The 25,259-nt window shown below is 41.8% G+C and overlaps 1 protein-coding gene across 2 annotated transcripts in view; it reads left to right on the top strand.

The window, feature by feature from the left end:
* The window catches only part of pard6a (par-6 family cell polarity regulator alpha), a 30,435-nt gene extending 13,329 nt beyond the window's left edge, over positions 1–17,106 (top strand). For both annotated transcript variants that reach the window (XM_034084494.2, XM_034084493.2), the window contains 4 exons: positions 13,079–13,368; positions 14,197–14,322; positions 14,500–14,699; positions 15,299–17,106. In XM_034084494.2, coding sequence (XP_033940385.1) covers positions 13,079–13,368; positions 14,197–14,322; positions 14,500–14,699; positions 15,299–15,596 — 914 coding nt within the window. In that variant the 3' untranslated portion in view covers positions 15,597–17,106. The remainder of the gene's footprint in view (positions 1–13,078; positions 13,369–14,196; positions 14,323–14,499; positions 14,700–15,298) is intronic.
* Positions 17,107–25,259: the final 8,153 nt, after the last annotated feature.

The raw sequence follows: 25,259 nt of genomic DNA, 5'->3' as shown, positions 1-25,259 counted from the left end.
TTTAATATAGCCAAGACAATTATTTATTTAACAATAAACTCTGGTTAACTCAAAATATTACTTACAATAGATTGCATTTACTAATTAAGTCATATTTTGAGTTAACCAGAGTTTATTGTTAAATAAATAATTTTAATAGTATAGTATATTGGTTGAATTATTATATGCACAACTATACACATTATATGAAACATTATTTTTACAATAGATTGCATTTACTAATGAAGTAATATTTTGAGTAAAACTGTAAAACTGTCGTTTTCTCACCAGCTAACTCGACTAACTGTCTATTTAAAAACACACTCACACAAAACAGGTTGATCGCTAATTCACAAAAAAGGTGTCTATCATCTAAACATATTTACATAAATAGCTTAACACTTCTAAATAATATATATCAATAAATTAAATCATTATAAATCATATGTTCAACTATAACTTAAAGTATATATTTTAGATCAAAATAATACATGGCGCTAAATGTCACTATTGCACTGAATTATGTCGGGTTGTGAGTGTGTGTTTATGTATGTCCTCACAATTACAGCAAAGTGTGTACAGTATGTGTGTGTGTGCTAGTGTGTGTATGTGTGTGTGTGTGTGTGTTTGTTTGAGTGAGAGTGGAAGAAGCCCATATGCCATAAGCCATTATCCGCTGAGTGGGATCATATTACTTTAAAAGACTTCATCAATCATATCAGCTCCACACACTGACACCACTGTGTGTGTGTGTGTGTGTGTGTGTGTGTGTGTGTGTGTGTGTGTGTGTGTGTGTGTGTGTGTGTGTGTGTGTGTGTGTGTGTGTGTGTGTGTGTGTGTGTGTGTGTGTGTGTGTGTGTGTGTGTGTGTGTGTGTGTGTGTGTGTGTGTGTGTGTGTGTGTGTGTGTGTGTGTGTGTGTGTGTGTGTGTGTGTGTGTGTGTGTGTGTGTGTGAGTGAGTGAGTGTGTGTCTGTATGTGTGTCATGAGGTCTGAAAGCATTACATAGAGGAGGTTGAGGGTCTGATACAGTAAATGAATTACGCCTTTCTGCATCAGTAATGCAGCGACAGCCCAGGGAACAGTCTCATCCTGTGTGAATGAAAGAGGTAACCATGGTAACCGTTTGAATTAATACACCGGTGGTGGTTTTTCGCGTATTGTAGTACTGTAGTACTATTACCATGGCTAACACTATAGAAGTACTACATTGTAAGCTGTCGTAACGATGATGTGTTATCCTTACAGCTGTAGCCATAGTAACATTCCAACAAGAGTAGTACAGTGGTAGTTTTGCACAAACTATCCATAGCCACAGATATTCATTAAAGAGGCCCTATTATGCTCTTTGGGTTTCTATTGGCTAGCGCTCCAACAAATGGTACATGATAGGCTAAGTGGCTGACTAATCAAAACAGAGCCGGCCAGCTAACCAATCAGAGCAGACTGGCTCTGGTTTCAGACAGAGGGTGAAAAGAGGTGCTGCAGCACAGGCAGTATGAGGAAAATAAAGAGCTTGTTGAACATTAGAGCATGGAGACATGTCCCAGGAGAGACACTACATACTGATATGAAGCTGAAAAGTAGCTCTTTAAAAACATGTTGTACATTAGGTGCAACTTTCCTAATAACTGCCTTAGAGCAAGAAATATGACATCACTTAAAATGTATAAAATGATTAGGGCTGAGGCAGTGAACATGGACATATGTCAAGTTAAACGATTGTCCTGGAAACCTCCTTATAGTCTATTTGTAATGTTAGGGACTAAAGAGGGATCTGCATTTCCATAACTGTTGCCGTCATGTTTAATGAAATGATCCACGATATGCCGTGGCTGGTAGAGTATTATTAGTGGGTCGCCTACAGTTCCCAGCATGTGGAGGGTGTGGAGATGAGCAGGTTGAGGGAGGGAAGGGAAAACAGAGTAAGGGATGAAAACAAATCGGGGCCTTATCTTCTCCCTGCCAGAGGCTGCCACAGAAAGGACTTTCCAGAAATAAACACACACAACACTGCCCCAGTTGCAGACAGGCTTGGTTCTATAGAATGTTCTCGCTGTGAGTGGCAAAGCTCCTCCAGTCCTGTGAAGTCTCAGAGCTGCGGATGGAGCTGGCTTTAGACGTCTGAACATATCTGTGTGGAACATGATGAGAGGAGGAGGACATGAAATATGAATGCACAGGCAGCGAGATGCAGGGATGTAGAGAAGGCGGGAGAATGTGAATCAGAGAGCTGCAGAAGAAGAGGCTTCCTGTCAGCCTACAGCCCTCTAATCGAAATGACTCATTTGGAATGAATGTATCCGATAGGACTTGTAACATAAGGAAGACAGTCAATGTTGTTGGTGGGGCTCTGCCACTGCTGGCGCCACAAGTGCACACTGCTCACTGGAGAAAGAGAGGAAGTAGAGGATCTGATGCTAAGAAACCTTCATATTTTACTCCAATTAAGGCAAATTGTGTATAAAGTGCAAATGTTTTGGTACAATACAGCTACAATACATCATAATCAAACTATCGTGTTCTGGAAACTCAACAAGTAACACTTTATTTGTGACATCAATGCTAATGAATAAGGGGACTACATTATTAATAATGCATTTAAAGATAGGAATAATACCTGATTGGGCTGCAGGAACAATGATGTTCTTGATTAGTAGAGTAATCGTTCAGGCTATAAGCAGGACTGTGCGGTCCATCGGCTGCCATCAGCTAACAGCTAACAGCTAACAGCTACAGCTAAGGCTAAACGTCTCTTCACTAGCCAATTTCAACACACATGTGATGATCATATTGTAGCATTATTAATGATTCACTCAAACAGAGGTTGCTGTCGAGATCTCACGGTCAGGAATGAAAGATTTGAACAGTTTGATTTGAACTAGCAATGTTGTGGTGTGGAGAGGACCGGATGTTTAGATGTTTCTGTGTCATATGACCTTTGCAAAACAATAATTGCATGTTTAACTAAACCTGTAAAACTGGTTTAGTATCATTCTAATGTAGTGGGCTCCAATCCAACTTGGCATCCTGTCAGTGCGTTGGCAGAAAAACAATGTGTGTGCAAATGATGAAATGAGATATATCCTTTACTCTCTATCAAGTAACACTTTGTGATCTTCATGTACTTCATGTATTACCTGCTTCACTAAACAATCCAAATGGGCCGCCAGATAGATCGCCTGGTAGAGCCGGATGCCTACAGTATGTACTAGGGAAGTGGTGTTCAACCCTTTTTGAGCCATGGTACATTTTGTACATTAAGAATCCCAACCAGTTGTAGCCTATATATGAGTTCAGCGGCTACGGAACGAGCTTTGAGAGTTCTCTCACTGCTGTGCCACGACACCGTGGCTGGAAGTCACTGCACTGGGGTTCAGTTCCCAATGATTCAATTCCAACTGGGAGGCCAGGTACGCCTGTCATCTCCCCTTCAAATCTGTTGTTATAATAAAGGCATTGTGGGTCCAGAACAAATCTTTAAAGCATTGTACTGTAGCACAATGAACTAGGCTGATGGGGCTTTATAAAACGATGTCAACCGGCAGGAACAAAAATACAATATGATATCTTAAAGAGAAGTGTGGAATTGTATTTCCCAGTTGTTGTTTGTTGTTGTTGTTGTTTTTGTTGGTGACTAGATGGTAAGGATTAATAGCTCAAAGCCTCACAGCATGATGTGTGCACTTTGGGTCATGTCGTGCCCTGTCTGTGTCTCTCTGTTTTACACAAGCCCATTGTAGACCCTCACAGTATTCAGCCATATGGCACCTACTGGCTCCAGATGGTGGGCACTACAGGGTGAGGCTACTGTTACACACACACACACACACACACACACACACACACACACACACACACACACACACACACACACACACACTCGTATATGATGCATTTGGGACAGACATACATGATCCAAATTAATATTTTATGAATGATTATCTATTAGTCTGCACCCATTGTTACAGTCAGTCACTAAATCACTCTCTCAGCTGCAGGAGCCCGCCTGACTACCTTCATTCTCACTTTTATACAGATCAGCTGGCCACTATAAAGCTTACGTTTATTTAAGTTATTTCCATACCCTGTTCTTTAATAAATTGCAGTAATGTATTGTCACAACGTACACTCCAGTAAGACTGACAGTGAGCACAGTCACAGCGTGTGTCAGATGTAGGTCAGACCGCCTGTCAGTGTATAATCCAGGCAGTAGTTATTATTGTTAGTACTTATTTATTGTTCCCAGTGTCTGCCAGCGAAGAATGGCCTTCATACCAATAAACCAAGCTCCAACAGTTATAACATAGAAACATCTCATTATGTGTTCTTTAATATCCTTTGACACTGGGACTTTAGGCTTATTTAACAAAGATCTTATTTATATTTTGAATATATATTATTATTATTCCTTTTTGCTGTCCACAGTGCGTCAATATACTACTGAATGTGTATTCACACATGCATAAACACACTTTCTAATGTGTGTTACCTTATTTCGGTTGTACACTGTCAGCATCCACTAGCTATCCCCCTAATCTAACCACCAACTACAACTTCATGAATGTTCATCTTACTATAACATTTGAATAGGTTTAAAATGAACACCAGCACAATCTCTTCTCTTCAAACTCAGGTTAAACATCATTGATTCACTTCGAGATGGAACAACACACACATCAAATCTATAAACATACAATATCAAGTTTCACCGAAGCGTCTTGTGCTGGCAGACCGCGTTCACACGGGAAGACCCTAACCCACCATTTACAGTTGTTCTCTATCCATTCACTGGCAACACTGTATACAGTAGTGTGTTGTAGGATTGTATCCAATAGAGTTGTGCAGTGTTAGTGTATTTCTATTTGTGTGATACATAGAAGCTTCAGATATTCACCAGTGGGGTATTACTGACGTTGTATATGACAACACGTGGTAATCTCTAAAGCTTGTGTTAAACACGGATCATTTCTCAGTCATTTATCCAAAACACATTCAAAAAGACACGACCTTCACATAATGTCATTTTGTTTCCTTGTTTAAGTTCTCGCCAGAATACATTTGCAAGATTAGAGTTTAACACAGCGTAAAACCATTATAATTGACCTTCACCCCGGATCGATCTTCTCTCAATAGAGCTTTAATACATCATAAGATAACATAGAACCTCATTTTGGATCTGTTGACTGTGCTGTCCATGTGCTAACAGCTAATAGCTAACAGCTAATAGCTAACAGCTAATAGCTAACAGCTAACAGCTAATAGCTAACAGCAACTTCCACTATAAACCCAACTCGCGCCAAATAGAGTGGAGGAGGATTTATAAAATTAGCTAACAGCTAATAGCTAACAGCTCATAGCTAACAGCTCATAGCTAACAGCTAAGCCTAAACATCATTGTAGGCTGACCCCAAAAGTTAGCATCACAAGGGCTCCCTTCGATAATTGACCAATGTGATTTTTCCATTGGAATTTTGGAATATTGCAAAACACGTATTCATCATTTTTAGTAGTCATATTTGTAGTCATGTTTTTATGACACATAGAGCTTCAGACATTCACCAGTGGGGTATTTACTGATGCATGTTATGTTGTTAAATAAAATGTGAAAATCACTTCAGCTTGTGTTAACCACAGATCTTATGTCATGTATCTCACCAAACACATCTTTAAAAAAACATTGACTTAAGGGGAGGGAACAGGAAGTGCTTCAATGCTGACTTATTTCTGGGTTTTATAAATCCTCCTCCACTCTATTTGGCGCGAGTTGGGTTTATAGTGGAAGTTGCTAGTCAATCATCAGGCGGACACAAAGCGGCAATCAAGCATTCATCCTTTTTGTGTGTGTGTGTGTGTGTGTGTGTGTGTGTGTGTGTGTGTGTGTGTGTGTGTGTGTGTGTGTGTGTGTGTGTGTGTGTGTGTGTGTGTGTGTGTGTGTGTGTGTGTGTGTGTGTGTGTGTGTGTGTGTGTGTGTGTGTGTGTGTGTGTTTGTGTGTGAGAGACGGGGCTTAGCCGTGTCTGTGCCTTCAGGCTTCAGTCTGGCTCGTTCTACCTAGGATCTGTCTCTCAGGAAATACACACACTCTAAATGGAGACAGTGTGTATCAGAGATGTGTGTGCATTGCTCTTACACTGCTATCCGTTGGTCGATACTGCTTCTGTGAGAGTGACCTAATGAACACACACACACACACACACACACACACACACACACACACACACACACACAGGCAGTGAGAGAAACAGTGTGTGTGACAGAAAGAATGCTGTATGAGGAATGAAGCAGGTCAGGTATGTGTCTCCAGCAGAGAGGCTGTCTTCACTTTGTTTCTGTGTGTGTGTGTGTGTGTGTGTGTGTGTGTGTGTGTGTGTGTGTGTGTGTGTGTGTGTGTGTGTGTGTGTGTGTGTGTGTGTGTGTGTGTGTGTGTGTGTGTGTGTGTGTGTGTGTGTGTGTGTGTGTGTGGTGTGTGTGTGTGTGTGTGTGTGTGTGTGTGTGTGTGTGTGTGTGTGGTGTGTGTGTGTGTGTGTGTGTGTGTGTGTGTGTGTGTGTGTGTGTGTGTGTGTGTGTGTGTGTGTGCGAGCGACGTGCTTTTTCTTGCCCTTTCTTATGTATTTGCCCGTTGATTGTAAAGAGCAGTTTCATTATTGTACATGTACTTTGAGCAAGCCACGCTGCCTCTGAGTGAGTAAAGAGTAATTATAGCAGGTGTGTTTACCACAACCACTCACACACTTAACAGCTTTCTTATGCTTAAAGGTAATCCAGCTGCGATTGCAGTTACACTGAACCCTTTTAGCACAACAGACAGATGCACACACACTGCTTTACTCCGATGTGTAGCCTATTAGTGCACAGCCTAATGTCCACTCCCTTTGTTAGCCATACATGCATTTAGGTCTTAATACAACTGTTTTCATTGAAAGGATTCTGCATGCTCCTTAAGTCAGAACAACAATACGCACCTGTAAACTATTTATGGCAGTGATATGTTTGTTATAAATGTCCTCTGTAATGAAAAAGGACGTTGACATAAGAAGCTTAGCAAACAAGAGCCGCTGAAATATTAATAATGTCCTTTTATTAGCATAGTCGTCGCAGTCTAGCCAGGAAAACATGAGCATTAGTAGGTCCGTGACGGAGTGACAGGAAGTTGGGAGGCATGTCATTATATAGAATGTGGTCGTACAGGTGCTGCTGAAGGAATGTGGTTTAGTTTTGGTGACGTACTATAGTTAGGTGTCATTATAGATTTAAAACACACTACACACACTCTTCAAAGTATAGGTTTTCTCATTGAACACTTTAACTGTAGGTGGTGATTACAGACAAACGTGTTGATTGTTGACATAAAGCCTCCTCCAATGGCTGGGTAGCAGAAGCCCGGATATACGCCGTGTTTTAAACTGATCCTGGATGTTCCCTGTCTCACAGCAGTCTGCTTCCTTTCAATGAACACGGACTCACTAACAGCTCCATCAGGGCTCTTCATGAGCAGAAACTCAGCACAGCAGGTCCTCTCCCTCCGCCGGCACAGGCAGATTGTATTCAAATAGTTTGCAAAGGCTGGTATGCAGGCTAATAAATGCCAGGTTGGTTTGTTTGCCTCTGGATTCATAGCAACACCACACCACACAGTTGCCTGTCTGCATGCCTAGTTAGATGTCGCATGCCCTATATTGATCTTGGAATGCCACAACAATTACAATGCGTCAGACCGTGTGGATTTCTAATAGTTCATAAGTACAGTGATAGAAACATATAATTACCAGTTGCGACACTGCTTCTGTTTTTTCAGCTTGTGAGTCTGTGTGTGTCATCATGACTACATGTGCTCTTGGTACGGAGCCCCCTAGGGGTCATGGAGAAAAAAAATAAAATTATTTGAATAAAAATAAAATGTTTTGCGAGATACCGTTTGTAGACGGTCCCTAAGCACTCCTCTCCTTCCTCCAGCTGCAGATTGTGACCAATTCTTGATGTTTAGCTCGGATGACGGCGCGTATCGAACTGTTCTGATAAAAACGACTCTGTAGCTCGTTGTCTACCTTGCTATGATTGTAAAGTCATGTTGTTTGTATTTTTACAACGTTATGTTCATGAGTTATTGATCCGCGAAATTCGAATCTGTCAATAACTCAGCTCAGAGGAACGTGCATGTCCCCTCGAGTGTTTTCTTGAGGTGTCTTCACTTATGTGAAACCCTTTATATACAGTCTATGTGTGAAACCCGTGCCTATTGCCAAGCACTGATGTTATATCTTTATATTTAAGGCCAAGCTCAAAGTAAAATCGATGAACCACTCCATTGTTGTGGTTTCTGTGTTGCCGTAGCAGCCGAACTGACCAGGAAGTACTAAATGAAAAGTATTGCGAGATCTCGCAAAGGGGTTTTGCGAGATCTCGCAATACTTTTCATTTAGTACTTCCTGGTCAGTTTGGCTGCTACGGCAACACAAAAACCGTGTTTTTTTTTTTTTCAAATTATTATTATTTTTCTTCTCCATGTCCCCTAGGGGGCTCCGTATATTGGAGACACCTTCTGTAGAGTTGGTTTCAGTACTTTGACAGGTTATTTTTACCCCCGTACGTCTTGCATGAAGATGGGCTTTGGTTGATCGGATTGCAATGGAATAGGGCTTCCGTCATGAAAGAACAGGTATTGATGACGGGTTTTAAACAAAATCCAGACTTGATCAGGGACACATTGTGAAAACATTGAACATGTATAACAAGTGTTAATGCTAATGCATTTTCAACCTTGGGTTCCTTTGTTTTGAGCTTTGGTCGCATCAGAAAAGAATCAGCAAGACCAAGAGCAAGAGCATGGTCAACCCTGCGCTCTTCATCCCTCTGTGTGTGTGTCCGACTGCGAGTATAGAAACATTTATGATCCCTCTACCCCTAAACGATGTCTCTGCGTGCTACACCCCCCCCCCCCCTCTTTGTTGGTGATACAGCTTCCAATCAGCTCTTTTGGATAGATCAATCAGATATCATTTCAATCTCAATGTGACAACTGGAGACACATATTAGCACCAGGAATATGTAATCATGTTGAATAATATCGAAATAGAAAAGAGATTAATTTTAATCCGACTGTATCTTAATTCCCAGTCTGTCTTTTTGTGGATACATTTTGTCACCAAGTTAGCTTCACAGCCAGGCGAGCCACAGTCACAGCACGTAATAGGTGTGGAGTTGAAATGTAAGTTAAGGCAAAGTTTGACTATGGGTGTAAACCTGAGCAAGGACTCTGGAAGTAGAGATGGAGGAAGTGGGGGAGGGGGAATAGGCCTACTTTATGCCCCTGGCCAGATTTGACATCGAGGCTGATCCCATCACAGGGTGGTCTCTAATAGAACAGATGTTTTGTTTTTTATAAATGACCGTCTGACAGTCAAAAACTGGCAAAAGTGTTCTGTGTCCCGACTGTCTGCTGAGGCAAAGCTTCAGTGGCGTATGGGGGGAGATAGTAACCCCTGCCTGTGGTCAGATGGTGTTTGATCTCCTGGATCTTCCTTGATTGATGTAGGATCATGTGGGGGTTGTGATCGGGCCAGCACTGCTATTAGAGAAGGATTAGAAGGATTGACATGTGCACAAAGCAGTTACAAAGCATGTGCAGAGATTAGTTAACTAACATGTGTTCCACCACAAGTATCAGTTACTATGTATCCGCTCTCTGCCAGAGAGCTTCAGCAAGCGTTTAGGAGTATAATTAAAAACCTGTCACTCTGTCAAGTGATGGGGATGGATCATTGTCTTCGGAAAAAGGGAACATTTGTGATTCGTATCCTGCCTCCTCATAAAAATCTGATTTTAAACCCCATGTTTAAACCGTATACGGGTACGGCAACATATCACTGGATGATAGGATCACATCTGATACCCAGTAACTCCTAACCCTTTCAATCCGACCCCCTGTCATCCCTGTCAGTTCAGCACAGAGATGCTTCATGGTGCTCAGATTACAATTAAGGCTGCCATGCATAGGGTTCCCCACTAGGGCTGTTTTTGACCCGAAAAATGAATATCTGAATAACGAAATTGAAACCCGAATAGTACTCCAACGAACGGATATTCGGGTGCAGCCCTATTCCCTACTGGTAATAATCCAGAGTGTGTATGCGTGCACACACTCCGACAGGCAGCTGATACCTCAGAGATGGAGGCCAAAAAAGAATCAGCGATGGGATTATAGATGAGATTAAACGTTTAATCTGAGTCTGAACCCTCCACAGCTCGCTCAGACACAAATATGTCTAGAAATCTTCTACAATCCTTTGCTATTAATCTTTAATCAATCTGGCGAGTTAGTACGACTACAGTAAAACCTCAGCATGAGGAGGGGACAGTCGTTTCATAGAACAATACGCAAATTATATTGTAATATTGTTGTGGAATTGTAAAAAATATTAGCATCAATTACTTAGATAGAAGAGTTTAATGTTGCCTCCCCCTCGTGATATTATACATTGCATAGTTTTCTGGCACTAAGTCAGACTTCAACTACAGCCCCCTTTATCAATAACCCCCCTGTTTCATAAGGTGTTATACCCCACCATTAGGCGGCTCTAAGAGGCTAACAAAGTTCCACCAGAAACACATATATATATATATACACGTATATCAAATATACCATGATAAAGGAAACACATACAGCCGTGACAAAGGATAAAGTCGTGTTTTAGTAGGACCTGTTTTCTGATCTGCTCATGTTTTCACTCGCTGTTAATGCCAGATCAATACTCCTATATGTTGTTATCCGTCTCGATAAATACAATTCTGCAAAAGAAGATCAAATTAGGGTGTATTGCAAAGTAGCTTTAAACATACGAGGAGTGTGCCTGGGTTAAAGTACATACATAAACACAGCAACAAGAACTAGAAAGAAAAAAAAGAACAATTATAAAAACTATAATACTAAAAAAAAAAAAGGTCATGACCGAAAGAACGAGATCGCGGATACAAGCGGCCGAGATGGGTTTTCTCCGCCGGGTGGCTGGTGTCTCCCTTAGGGATAAGGTGAGAAGTTCGGTCATCAGGGAGGGACTCGGAGTTGAGCCGCTCCTCCTTCGCGTCGAAAGAAGCCAGTTGAGGTGGTTCGAGGCACCTAGTTAGGATGCCACCTGGGCGCCTCCCTAGGGAGGTGTTCCAGGCACGTCCAGCTGGGAAGAGACCAAGGGGTAGACCTAGGACCAGGTGGAGGGATTATATCTCTTCGCTGGCCTGGGAGCGCCTTGGGATCCCCCAGTCAGAGCTGGTTGATGTGGCCAGGGAAAAGGAAGTTTGGGGCTCTCTGCTGGAACTGATACCCCCGCGACCCGACCACGGAGAAGCGGGAGAAGATGGATGGATGGATGGATAATACTAAAAAATAAATGTTACTAAAAAATGTTGGAAGAAATATAGATACACTAAAAATATACAAATATATAAAATATATGCGAATAGGACAGATGACTATGAAAAGTACTATGAAAAGTACAACATCATTTAAATTGGGAAAGACTTACTCTATCAATTCAGCTCTAATTTGATGTTTTTACAGAAATACTTTTCTCTTAACGAATGATGTACAATAGTTTTCTGTGTAGTTTTTGTTTCTTCTACTTAAATACTATCAATCAGTCTCAACACGTCACATTAAAAACCTCAGTGGCTTTTAATCTGAACCAGAGAGGAAAGGATTACTCTGCGTTACTGACGGAGAGAAACGGAGCAGCTGGAGGAAATTAGAGAATAGAAACTGGATCTAAGCTGAAAAGAGAAAGTGCTGTGGAAGTGTTCATCGTACACAATGTACAGTTTTCCTTAACCTTATCAGCTATTATATAAATACAATCTTATATTTAAGAATATATGGTATATCACCATAGGTTATTGGGATTTTACCTGGAATATGGCTATTAATAGACAAAATTAGTCCTCAATTTATTAAACTTAATCAACAAATGATTCTTGAAACAATCAGAGCAATGCTGCTTATAATAATAGCAGTGTTTGAATTACTAGTTGTTCCTCGTGTAGTTTTATTGTAGTTATTAGTGTAGTTCAAGTCTTAGAAGTAACACTTTTTACTTCTACAAGTTCATTTTTTTTCTTGTAACTACTGTAGTGTACGCCTCCATTGGACTCCTTTGTTTACTTCAGTAACATAGTGACATCACTATGTAACACTTACGCTTCTATTTGCAAGCGCTTTAACACATTGTACGGGGGCGGGACATCTCTAGCGGTTGACCAATCACAACTGAGCCGGCCAGCTAACCAATCAGAGCAGACTGGGCTCTGGTTTCAGACAGAGGGTGAAAAGAGGTGCTGCAGCACAGGCAGTATGAGGAAAGTAAAGAGCTTTTTGAACATTAAAGCATGGAGACATGTCCCAGTAGAGACATGTCCCAGTAGAGACACTACATATAAATATGAACCTTTAAGGAGTTGGAGTAGTGAAATTGGTTGTAGAAAAAATAAGTCAGGGATATTCATTTATTATTCCATCTTTCTTGTAATCTAATATGTTTCTGGTGCTCTTGCGAAGTGCGACATGTAAAAATAAACAAAAGAATGGAAGAGGAAATAGATATGTGCACATGGTGAGATAAGGACATTATGTGAACATATAAATATCCCCTTGCACGTACGGTCCAGATATGAAATTTGACCCAAAATAATAATTGTGTTAATCTCCCTCCACATAAAAATTGAAGGAAAAATATTGAAAAGTACTGTTCTACTTGATTAGATTATGAAGATAAACCTGCTCTGATGTGTGTGAATAACCTTCAGCAGTCTCCTCATCGACACACACCTCTATATTCCACACAACACACTGACTGATCCCTTCAGAGACTGAGCTTGAGGCTTCAGTTGATAGAAGTTTGTCAGGTTTCATTTCTCAGACAGTATTATATCCTGGATCCAAAAGGCTGGTCTACACATGTTCTGTCACAGCCTGAAAACCCACCTGTTACCCCTGCACCGTGGCTAAAAACGAAAACCTTTGGCTTATTGAAAGCTATGCACTTGCAGGATTCTTGCTTAAACCTACAATATAAATAACCATGTGTTCTCTCCCTCTCTTTGTTTGCCCCTTGCAGAGGATGAACCCATCGTTTTTGCCACCAACTCCCTCCAGAGGCGTAAAAAGGGTCTGGGCCTAACCGGCCTGCGCTCCAGCGGCTTCGACTCCACGCGCTCCAAGAACAAACCGGGCCTGATGATCGGCCTGCCTCAGAACTTCAGACAGATCTCGTCCATCATCGATGTGGACATCTTACCTGAGACACACCGGCGCGTACGACTCCACAAGCACGGCACCCACAAACCCCTGGGCTTTTACATCCGGGACGGAGTGAGCGTGAGGGTGACACAGCAGGGCGTCGAGAAGGTGAGAGAAAATGTTCAGGATTAAAGGTCTTTGATTCATATTAGTTATAAGATTTTCATGTTTTCTTCTAAGACATAAAATAATGTGAAAAAGTTCAGTGAACGTGTGAAATGTTTACATGTTTTAATAACAGACGTTCTAACAAGTGGCTAAATGAGACTGTGTGAGTCACATGATTGTTATGTACTTTGTTTATAGCCTAACATTAGCTACGTACTTTTGGAAATCCCATTAATGCCTCAACTTTGTAACAGTTCAAACAAAATGTGTTTGCCACAGATCTTATTTTCTACAATATGCCAAAATCCTAGATATAGAGAGATGGGTACCACTTTGCAATAAGACTACCCGTATAAAGGATTCATAAGGGTTTATAATTTGGTTATGAATTAGGTTGTAAACACTTTATTAATCATTTTTGAACCATTTATAAACCACTTCTAACATAGTTTTCATACGTCAACACAGGCTCACTATTTGGCAAGCTGACTAAGCCTTATATTGGCTACTTAGCGAGAATCAACTCAGTGAGCAACAGATACCAAGGATGCTGGCTGATGAAGAAGATGAAGTAAGCTAGGTAGCCAATATAAGACTGAGCAGTACAGATACATGCGGGCTCACTATTTGGCAAGCAACCGGTCACAGGTGCCCTGTTTATCTCATGTCTTGTAAAAGCTTATTAATGATTTGTAAAGTGTTCACAATCTAATTAATAAATGAATTACAAAATATTCGTAAACCGTTTATAAGGGTCGTCTTATTGTAAAGTGCTACCGAGAGATGTATACCTGCAACATTGAGGTTTTTTTCTCCGTCCTCCTGTAGGTCCCAGGGGTGTTCATTTCTCGCCTGGTACGTGGGGGGCTCGCAGAATGCACAGGGCTGCTGGGAGTCAATGACGAGATACTCGAGGTCAACGGCATCGATGTAGCTGGGAAATTCTTAGATCAGGTACATTTAAAATGTGTTGGATTGAAGGTACAGTTTATTTGTTACCGTGAAACAGACTGCAAATACCTTTCCTCGCGCTATTTGCCTTGGCGCTTTGGAAAGGTGTCTTTGTTTTTAAATTAGTTGGGGTTAGGGGTGGCTGTTACGAGCTAAACACGAAAAATGCTTTGATTTCAGGTTACAGACATGATGGTGGCCAACAGTCACAACCTCATAGTGACCGTCAAACCGGCCAACCAGAAGAACAACGTGGTGCATCGTGGGAGTAGAACCTCAATGGGCAACTCTGGTTCTGTGGGCTCAGCTGGATCTGCCGGCTCCGCCCTGTCACATGACTCACCAAGCCCCGCCTCCCAGAGCAACCCCATCACAGCGAGGTATGGCATTGAGAGGACCCCTCACTCATATTTCAGCTATGTTCCCATAACTTTCAAAAAACGCATGAACATCTGTTGAGAAGGTAGAACAAAATGTGTTAACATTAGACCTTACATATTTATAAGTAACTTTTAAGGTGGTTCAACTAAAACTGTTTGGTGTATAACAAACAAACAATATTAATCATGGTTTGGTTTCATTGGCGCGGTCTTCTCCAGTGTAAAGTCAACTTTGTAACCTACAATTGAACAACAACTAAACTAATTGTTTACATACAGGCACAAATATATACACTATATACATAAATATATACATTTGACAGATAAAGAAACATACATCTCATGAGGTGGTGGAAACCAAAAACAGAGCTATTGGAAACTTTGGTGGTTATTTGCCTTCTTGTTTTTTGCAACCTCAGAAACACGACTTAAAAACGTTGCAAGCTAAAAATAAACAACAACCAAACTTATTTAAAGGGACAAATATATATACATTAAGTAGAAAAAGACACAGACCTAAAAGACAATATTTGGACTCATAAAAACAAAAGTCTAAATGTAATCCTTATTTTTTGCCCTCTGGTTTTTTGCAATCACAGCAACAGCATCGCCGAGGGCGACAGTGACGACGACGATGACGAAGGCGACCTCATCCTAGAGAATGACAGCCTGACACTGTACGACTCCAGCCGGGTAACCAACAGCAACAACACTAACCTCAACAGAGACTCGCCTAGCAACAGGCCCTTCCCACAGAGCGTCTCATTGCCCAATAGCGTTGGGGCTTCACTGAGCGACAGCTCCGTCTTGATGTCCAATCACAACGGAAACCCCGCCCACACATCTAGTAGCAGTCAGGAGAGCATGCGAGAAGACGGCAACATAATAACACTGTAACCATGGCAAAACTGAACGCTACATTAACAGTCAGGACTATGAGGGGCTGTAACCATGACAACTACAGATGGCTGTGCTCCAGTCAGACTCAGCAGGACAGACGGCTCTGCCACACGTTGCCGGGGTTACTGTCAGGTTCATCATTTATTTATTAAATGCTAACGTGTATGAACTGATCACTGTAGACTTATAGAGAGCAACATGATTGAACATTGGAATGCTCCTGTAAAAGCCATACGTCAGTTTGATGTCTTAAAGAAATCATGTCATATCCAAAATTGCTTGTGAAGTACTCGATCTGAAACATCGCCATCCACTGCAGGATGTCTGACTCGTTCACCATGAAGAGAACATTATGAAGTTAAACATGAAGGGCTCTTTTTGCTTGTCAGCACAACGACCAGTGCAAGCAGCGCTCGGACAGTTTGTGTTTCCTGTCGGCTGCCAATCTGGGGTGTCATTGACATGAGCAAAATACATATTTGCAGCAATTGCACAACAATAATGGAGTTATAATTAAAAAATGTAACAACCACTTGCTTTTTCAACATTGTAAAATGAAAGTTTAATGTGGATAAAGCAGGAGCATCTAGAAATGAAAACACTGTAAGTCTCTTTCTTCTTCAGTATGTGCTGTTCATAGCTGTTTTATACTGTGCACAAGGTTTCTTCTTCGGGTCTTTAAATCCCTGCAGACACCTGAAGGCAGCAGGACTCATGTTGATAGATCTGCAGCCTCTACAGCTGTTTTAGAGGCAATGATGTGATTGGCTGAGAGCGTATTTATTAAATGCATATTAAGAGAATATCATCCCACCCTTACATTTATATTCCACTACAGACTGCGCCTACGTACATGAAGCAGAGGTGGAGACGCCACACACTGACCTGCAGCTCTGCACTGGTTGTTGCAATTGTAATATTAAAAAAGCACCCAAGTTGTATTATAAAACATTAAAACAACAAAATATATTGAAGACAAATTCAATGGGTTGAACGTTTTTAAAAAGGGATTTGATGATATTTGCAATACTTTAAAAATGTAGATTTTGTAAACTAAATCAGTCCAATCAGTCTCATTAGTTTCAAGGCTTTTTATATACTTTAAAAATGTATACAAAAAATTAACATAAAACAACATTATTTAATAAGGTTGGTCAGTTCTTCGATATTGTTTGGCTAAGATTTTTCTCTTTGCAAATATGGGAACGCAATCACTGTGAATCACATTTATCATTATTCAGATTTACAAATCATCTCGTCAACAGTTGTTCTGATAGGATGTGCATAAGATGGAAAAGATTGTTAAATGGAGGGTGTAGAAACACAGTTAATATTCTTTATGGACACACACACTGTTAACTGTGTTTGTGTGCATGAGGCCTTGTCTTTGTAGCTGGAGCTCTGGGGATATTGCCTTACAGTCAGAAATGTGGGCAAACAGCTCTTTCTGCTTCACATTCTGCCTCCAATGACAGCAACATGTTTTCGTCTGACTGTCAAACTGAGTCATTGTCATGGTTTTGTTTATGAAATAAAATCAGCTATATGATGCTCATTCTCTCTGTCAACACGCTATTACTGTTTTATCCTTTAGTTCAGGGGTGGGGAATCTCCGGCCCCCGGGCCGTATACGGCCCACGAGACCATTTTGTGTGGCCCTCGAGGTAATTTATAAACACACGCAAAAAAGAAAAAAATTTAAGAAATCTAGACCGCAAAATAATTAAACAATTGAGTACCTGTTTTTCCTGGCCACGGTCAGGGTCCTTGAACACAACACAAGCCTAACGTGTCTAATATGTCTCGTCTGACAGGGGAGCACCAGAACGCCACTCCGGCACTTCCAAAAATTGCAGTACCCATAAGGAGCCGTACACATGCTGCAGTTTTTGCGTGGCTGTGTCTTTAGTTGAAAGCCCAGTGGCGATCTGTCATACTGATCATACAGTCAATAACTTTTTGTCATTAGCATCTGGTTAGCTAGCTATGCTAACGAATATAAGAAGCTTTTTCTACAACCAGTGAGGTAAAGGCACATCTTTATATGATCATTATAGTTATAAAACAAATAAGAGAATAAAGTAAACAGGTATAAAATACTATATGACAGTAAAAAAAAGTTCTTATTAATAAACACGAATACAGTTTAAAAGGAGTGATTTGTAAAATATCCATAAAGAAAAAGAAAATCTGCTTACAGTTCTGTTTCATCTGGGTGTTGAGAGATGTATCCATAGATCTCCTAATGTTGCTCTCAAAGTGCACCAGATTGATGTTTTTAACTTCAACATTTAAAAAAACAAATCTTCCCATGCATGCCCCCTGGACCCCCCTAGAGGAGGTTAGGTCCCACCCCACTTAAATCATGTTCACAGGAGTCTAAATACATTTGCACACATCTTGTGTCCATATATTTCTGTTTTGGTGGTCATGCCACAACTGTGCACATGCATGCATACGTGAGTCATGGCAAGATATCTGGATTAAGAGGTTGCTTTTTCTTTGCACAGCATGAAAGAAAGGTGAAATGAGTGGGCTGTGATTTTAGTATTTTTAAGCAGAGGTCAATAATTTGTACGGAGGATGTTGAAAACATTGAAATGGCCCTTGAGAGGAAAAAGGTTCCCCACCCCTGCTTTAGTTTATCACCCATCAGAATAAGAATCACAATAACCTGGTTGAAATACTATACAGAGTGTGTTTGTGTTTAGTGACCTCTGACAGTAGAAATGCTCTTTAACTGACCCCGCTCAGAACAGCCCTGGTGCCCTGGGGGGGCTGCAGGAAACCACTTATTTTTTCTCTCTTGAGCGCAAGTCAAGCAAAACGTTGACATTGAAGCCATTAACAACTATCGAGAGAACTAAGACTTACTTCAAAGCAATCTTTGTTGTTAGTAGTTGTAATTATAATGACAGGTTGGCTGCCTTCTTCAGTGATGGTTGTTCCCTCTTGTTCCAGAAAGAATTGACCAATCAGGGCTTGGTAGGCGGGATCACAAATGTGTACATAATCGTCTACATAGAGCGGTGCACGAATGAGTCTTGAAACCCGGAAATTTGAATTAAAAAGTTAGCATTTTACTAATCTGGTTCCCTCATCTCCAAGTCAACCTTTTTTTAACGTGTTTTCAGTTAGATGCCTGAAATAAGATCATTGGTTAACACAAGCTAAATAGATTTGTCCGCGTTCTACGACATAAAATACATCGCTAAACACCCCAACTGTGATGTTCGAAGCTTCTATGAGTCATAAAAACAGCAGTGGCTAACAAGTGACTAAATGAGACTACAAAACGTCATCACGCCAAACATTAGCCACTTTTAGCTTAGTTATGCTGATGCGCAACCATGTGACTGTGATGTAGTTTGTTTATAGCCTAATTTTAGCTTTTTAATTCTGGTGATTAAGAGTAAGTATCATGGTATTATAAATGGTATTTGCCACAGAGATTACTCTCTGCAATATTCCAAAATCCAATAGAAAAACCCATTGCTTTTTGACGAAGGAGCCCTTGCGAAAAGCTAACTGTTGGGCTACGTCATCACGGCAACACCATATAGCTTCGTATGTGAAACAAAGTGAGAGGAAAATGGCAGCAGAAATGGTGACAAGCACTGCAGAGAATGTTATCAACATATTTCTTTAATGACCAATTAAGGCAGACACATTTCTGACACGCTGTTATTACAGAAAGGTCATTGAGTTCCTCCTTCAGGAAACAAGAGTTAATTTAAAGACTCACGTCATACTCAAAGTATCATGATGCTCAAAGCTCTCCAAGCCCTAAAAATGAAACATGGGAATGTGTGGGTGTGGGGGGTTAGGGTTTGGTTTAGCTAGTGTTGGACACATTCAGATAAAACAGCTGTCATCGTATGAATCTGGCTTGTCACACATTCCCATATTTGTAACACCTAAACCACACATTACATTGATTACCAAATTGCTACAGTCCCTAATCCCAGCACTTGTACGTGTACAGCCTAGCCTGTTGAACTGCTGAGTCAAAATACAGTTCAAATCAAATACTAAATTGTTAATGGCACCACTCTTCAAATGATGTGCTCAGTTTGGAAATAAAAGCCAGTCAACAGGTAATACACACCGTCATGCTGAAACAAAGTTACTGAATGAGGTCCTCTGAGGCTGAACTGGATATATTTAGTCAAAGTTTGATGTCAACAACTGCTCACACACACACGCACACACACCCAAACATGCTCACACAAACACATACACACACACATACACAAACACACAGTCACTAAATGTATGGTGATGTTAAAAGTACATTTACGGTAATGAAACATGGGAGATTTTCATTAAGAAGTTTGTAATTAAGAGAACATTTTATAATAGTGTAAAATATGGAGAGTATTTTATTATTCTTGGACTTTTAAAATGGTATATAAGAGAAGCCGAAGGTGTGTGTGATGCGTTTGTGTTAGCTTAATGAAAAATGAAGGCTGTCTTTACCACATACTGGTATATCTAAGGTTCAACTGAATTTTTAATGAATGCATGCCTCAATGTTCATGTTTTTGATTGCTCAAAAGTCTTGAAAGATCCCTCTATTCTTGGAAGAACCAATTCAAGGTTCATATGTTATCTGCTTGTCATGGCCTAAAACTTTACTCATAATTGTATAAATAATTGACCCTGTTGTTGTATGATTGACATCTGTATATCTAAGCATAAGGAATAATGGAGATACATTGAGCTATTGATAGACGTTTGAAAGCAATTACTGAGCAACCATTACAAAACTCAAGTGGGTGACAACCAGACAGTGGCGCTGGAAGCAGGGGGGCCAATGCCCCCCCCCCCCCCCCCCCACTTTACAGCCCTGCCCCACATTTTCGCAGCGGCAGATGCCGCAGAACACTACATCCCCTTTCAATAATTCCCCTCTACTATAAAGTTGCATCTAAAATGAATGCGATCTGAGAAGGACTGTTCGTGTGAACGACGGGAGCCGGCTCGCGCCCGGGCCATTTTTTGGGGGGATTTCTTTTTAAGTAATAGAAGACAGAATGATATGATGATCTCCGCGCTACGGGTGCTCTGTGCATGCATGCAGTGACATGTAATATCCAAGGATTAGAGACGGTTGGATGCTGCTGTTTTGAGCATTGCAATATATTTATTTTCACTATGTTATTTATTTATGATTATCTTTAGGCTCAGCAAGGATTTGATGTCAGCTGTTGCTGTCTTTTCTTCTTTAGTTAATACTGAAATAGAGCCCTGCTGTTTTGTTAGGGCTTTTTCTTTAAATACATTTTTAAAATGTCGATACAGTAGCTGTCCTTTTTTAAATGTCTATGCTTAAGTTTGTATAGGTGTTGCTATCTGCTTTGTGTAGCGTGGTTCTACAAGCTAGTGCATTCATTGGGTGGTATAAGAGAGTTACATGGGTCTGTAAATGCAATGAAAACAATTGGCCACTGTAAATCATTTATATTAAAATTTTTATTTTTACTTTTGAATACTTCAGCACAAAGGATGTATTGAATAATTTGAGTGAAATATGTGTACAGATATAAATCATTAAGTTGAGTTAATAACTGGAAAAAGTGCCCAAGCCTCCTGGACAGCCACGAAAAGTCTCATTTTCACAGTGTGTTAAAAAAAAGTGCACTTACCTCAGTCAAACACCAGTCAACATTCAACTTGTCAAACGTATTGAGCAGGAAAAAAGGAGAGATGGAATGAGAGAGCAACTGCGCTGTCTGCAGTTTCTAACCCGACAGGACCTAGCAATCAAGGGGCATCAAATCAAGTTTTATTCATAAAGCACATTTAAAAGCAATTTTTGGGTCGAGCCAAAGTGCTGTACATGTAATAAAAACACATTACTACAATCACAATAAAAGACAATAAATTACAACAGATATATAAAAAAAACGCAGGGAATAGTCAGGTGTCATTCTCCGCTCTGACTAGAGGTCCATGGAGAAGAAGTGTGTCTTTAGCATTGGTCGCGGGAAGGGGGGTACTGAGGGCGCTGCAGCACCCCCTAGCGGCAGGCAGGGGGTGAGGAGCTCCCCTGTCTGAATTATTATTTGACGGTTATTGCTGCTCCCGCTGTGCATAATCTGTGTTATATGTAGCCAATAAATTCCACATTGTTGGTAAAATAATATTTTGGCCTGCCCCGAATGTTTTTTCTGTAGCCCCGGACAATTCTACCTTAATAATATAATACATTAACCGTGCTTTACGTGAACCTCATCAAGACAGTAGAGAGGACGGCAGGAATGTAATTTCCCGTGTTCAGTGAATGCAACAGAGGCAAGACACCAGACCAATCAGAAAGTTGCATGGAAATAAAAGTGTGCTTGTGTCATTCAAGCTCGGCTCTGTGTGTGTGTGTGTGTGTGTGTGTGTGTGTGTGTGTGTGTGTGTGTGTGTGTGTGTGTGTGTGTGTGTGTGTGTGTGTGTGTGTGTGTGTGTGTGTGTGTGTGTGTGTGTGTGTGTGTGTGTGTGTGTGTGTGTGTGTGTGTGTGTGTGTGTGTGTGTGTGTGTGTGTGTGTGTGTGTGTGTGTGTGTGTGTGTGTGTGTGTGTGTGTGTGTGTGTGTGTGTGTGTGTGTGTGTGTGTGTGTGTGTGTGTGTAGTCGCATTTAGTGTGTGAGAGAGAGAGAGGGACCGGTGCCAGCAGCAGGGACCGTGTTGTTAGCATCTGGTTAGCTAGCTGCACTAACGGACATACAGAGCTGTTTGTTCCACAACAAGCTGGAGGAGAGCTATCCTCTCAGACTGAGAGGCTCAGGTGAGCTAAAGGACTCTCTGAGTGTTTAGATAGTTAACTTTAGTCTAAGTTATCTCAGTGGGTCTCAAACGGTTTGGTGACAAATTATTGAAAAGATTATTTCCGCGGCACACCTTCATATGATCATTATAGTTATACAAACAATAAGAGAATAAAGGAAAAACAGTTATGAAATACTATATGGCAGTAAAACAAGAATACCGTTTAAAAGGGGAGTGATTTGTAAAATATCCACAAAGAAAAAGAACATCTGCTTACAGTTGTGTTTCATCTGGGTGTTGAGGGATGTATCCATAGATCTCTTAATGTTGCTCTCAAAGTGCACCAGATTGATGTTTTCAACTTCAATATTTTAAAAAAATCTTCCCGGGGGAACATCCCCCCGGACCCCCCTAGAGGAGGTGAGGTTCGCTCCCCACTCGTAAAAAAAAAATACTTTACCCCTGCTTATATGCAGTGAGCTGATTATCGAGCCTTCATTGTAACAGTCGCGGATGTACTGTGTGTTTGCGTGTGGGGAGTGCTTTTGTGCGTGCTCTATAGTGCCCGTAATAGTGTTCACTGGAGTCCAGCACCTCAGCACCCCCACTCAAAATACCTTCCCGCGCCTCTGGTCTTTAGTGAGGATTTAAAAAACCCTAATGTCTCGGCTGACCTCACATGGAGGGGCAGAGTGTTCCAGAGCCTGGGGCATGAGGATAAGGAGAGCAATTTCTAAAAGCTAGTCGCACTCTGAAAAGCTTCATGATCACCGGGAAATATGCATCACACGAGATAATCAATGAACTTATACATGAAATGTATCGGGAGTCTCTCACCACTCTCTTAACTGAAATGAAAAGCAATGCAAAACACTATGCAGTTATTGTGGATGAAACTCGCGATTGTGCTGGGCATGAACAGTTGTCTCTGACTCTCTGTGTGTTTAACAAGTGCTTTTATATCTTAAACCTCGTGATTATTGCCAGTTTTGGACCTGACGGCTGTCGGGACTCACCTGCTGTATCGCCCAAATTCGCCGACTATCTCCAGGTGACTGCTTGCCTCTCTCCTGCTACTAGTGTGATAGCAGGCGGACTCCCAAGCCTCTGTTTCATTCCCAGACGTGAGGTATACTAACGAGATAGCCTTCCAGCTGTCTCGTTGCTGTTAGCCCTCGCTGCTAAGCACCGCTACCAAACTTCTTCGGTGCCCGACCTGTTGACATGTTGAGGTTTTCTATTTCAACCACTCCAACGCTCCAACCTGCACCTCAGTCATTAAACAACTTGGACTTCTTCGTCTGCATCGCTATATCCACCGAAGCCAAAGAAGACGACAAACTGTATATTCCCAGCACGCAGATGCAGTGCCGTGTCGCACATCTGACGCGTCATCAGAGCCCGGTCATGGCGGGGTCAAATCACGCCAGAAACAGCTGCGGAGAATGAAGACAGCTGGGCGTGTCCTTGAGCGGCGGCTCAAGGCCTCAGGACTCACTATTCACCGGTTAGCCTATTGTGAACACCAGAAGGCCTACGCACAGTCCCTCAGAGATGCACGGTCCCAGTATTACTCCTCCATCATCAACAACAGTACTGTAAACTCCAAGCAACTCTTCTCCACCATAAACCACCTCCTCAAACCCCAAAGTCCTCTACATTCCGACTCCACTGAGAAGCAGTGTAGCAACTTCGCCGCCTTCTTCATAAACAAAGTTGACACCATCCGCTCCATCCTCTCTAGCCCCTCTGCACCTCCAGTTCCAACTGCTGACCCACAGCCTGGGACAACCCAGCTTCTTCGCTGTTTCACAGACATCTCTCAGCGAAAGGTTGAAGGCATCGTTATGAGGATGAAGCCCTCCACCTGTGTCCTGGACCCCCTTCCATCAGCTCTTGTGAAATCGTACATCTGTACCATGAGCCCCATGATCACTAAGATCGTAAACCTCTCTCTCCTGGCTGGCCATGTCCCCTCTGCCCTAAAAACCGCTGTCATCAAACCTCGTCACAAAAAACCCTCCCTTGACCCGGGAGTCCTGGCCAACTACAGACCCATTTCCAACCTTCCTTTTCTATCAAAGGTGCTGGAAAAACTAGTTGCTGCTCAGCTCCAGGACCACCTAAACTCCAACAACCTATTTGAGAAGTTCCAGTCTGGTTTCCGCTCAGGCCACAGCACAGAAACTGCCCTGGTCAGGGTCACCAACGACCTGCTGATGTCGGCTGATGCTGGCTCTCCCTCTCTCCTCATCCTCCTCGATCTCACTGCAGCTTTCGACACCTTCGATCACAGCATCCTCCTCCATCGTCTGCACTCCACCATCGGACTCTCTGACTCTCCCCTTGATTGGTTCAGATCATACCTCACCGGGAGAACATAGTACATCTCCTTGGGCGAGGCAGAGTCAGGTACCCACAACGTCACCTGTGGTGTCCCTCAAGGATCAGTTCTCGGCCCCACCCTTTTCACACTCTACATGCTCCCCCTTGGCTCTATCATCAGCCGACATGGAGTATCATTCCATTGTTACGCTGATGACACCCAACTGTACCTCAGGATCAACCCTACCTCCTCTGCAGCCCTGCCTTCACCCACACTCACTGCCTGCCTGGAGGAGATACAGGCGTGGATGAAGCAAAACCTCCTGAAACTCAATAGCTCCAAGACCGAAGCCATTATAGTTGGCACCCCACACCAGGTTCGGTCATCCACCATCACCACCATCACCTCCAGGACATTACCCTCTCCTCAATAGTCACCAACCTGGGTGTGAAAATGGACGCCCATCTGACCTTTGAGGCCCACATTAAACAGCTGTGCAAGAACTCCTTTTATCACTTCAGGAACATCGCCAAACTCCGCCCCATAATCACTCTGTCTGACGCCGAAAAGCTAGTCC

Source organism: Pseudochaenichthys georgianus, chromosome 6 (assembly GCF_902827115.2).
Source record: "Pseudochaenichthys georgianus chromosome 6, fPseGeo1.2, whole genome shotgun sequence".
In the NCBI taxonomy this organism is placed as follows: domain Eukaryota; kingdom Metazoa; phylum Chordata; class Actinopteri; order Perciformes; family Channichthyidae; genus Pseudochaenichthys; species Pseudochaenichthys georgianus.
The sequence above is the reverse complement of the archived record's forward strand: the minus strand, read 5'-3'. Positions and strand labels throughout refer to the sequence as shown.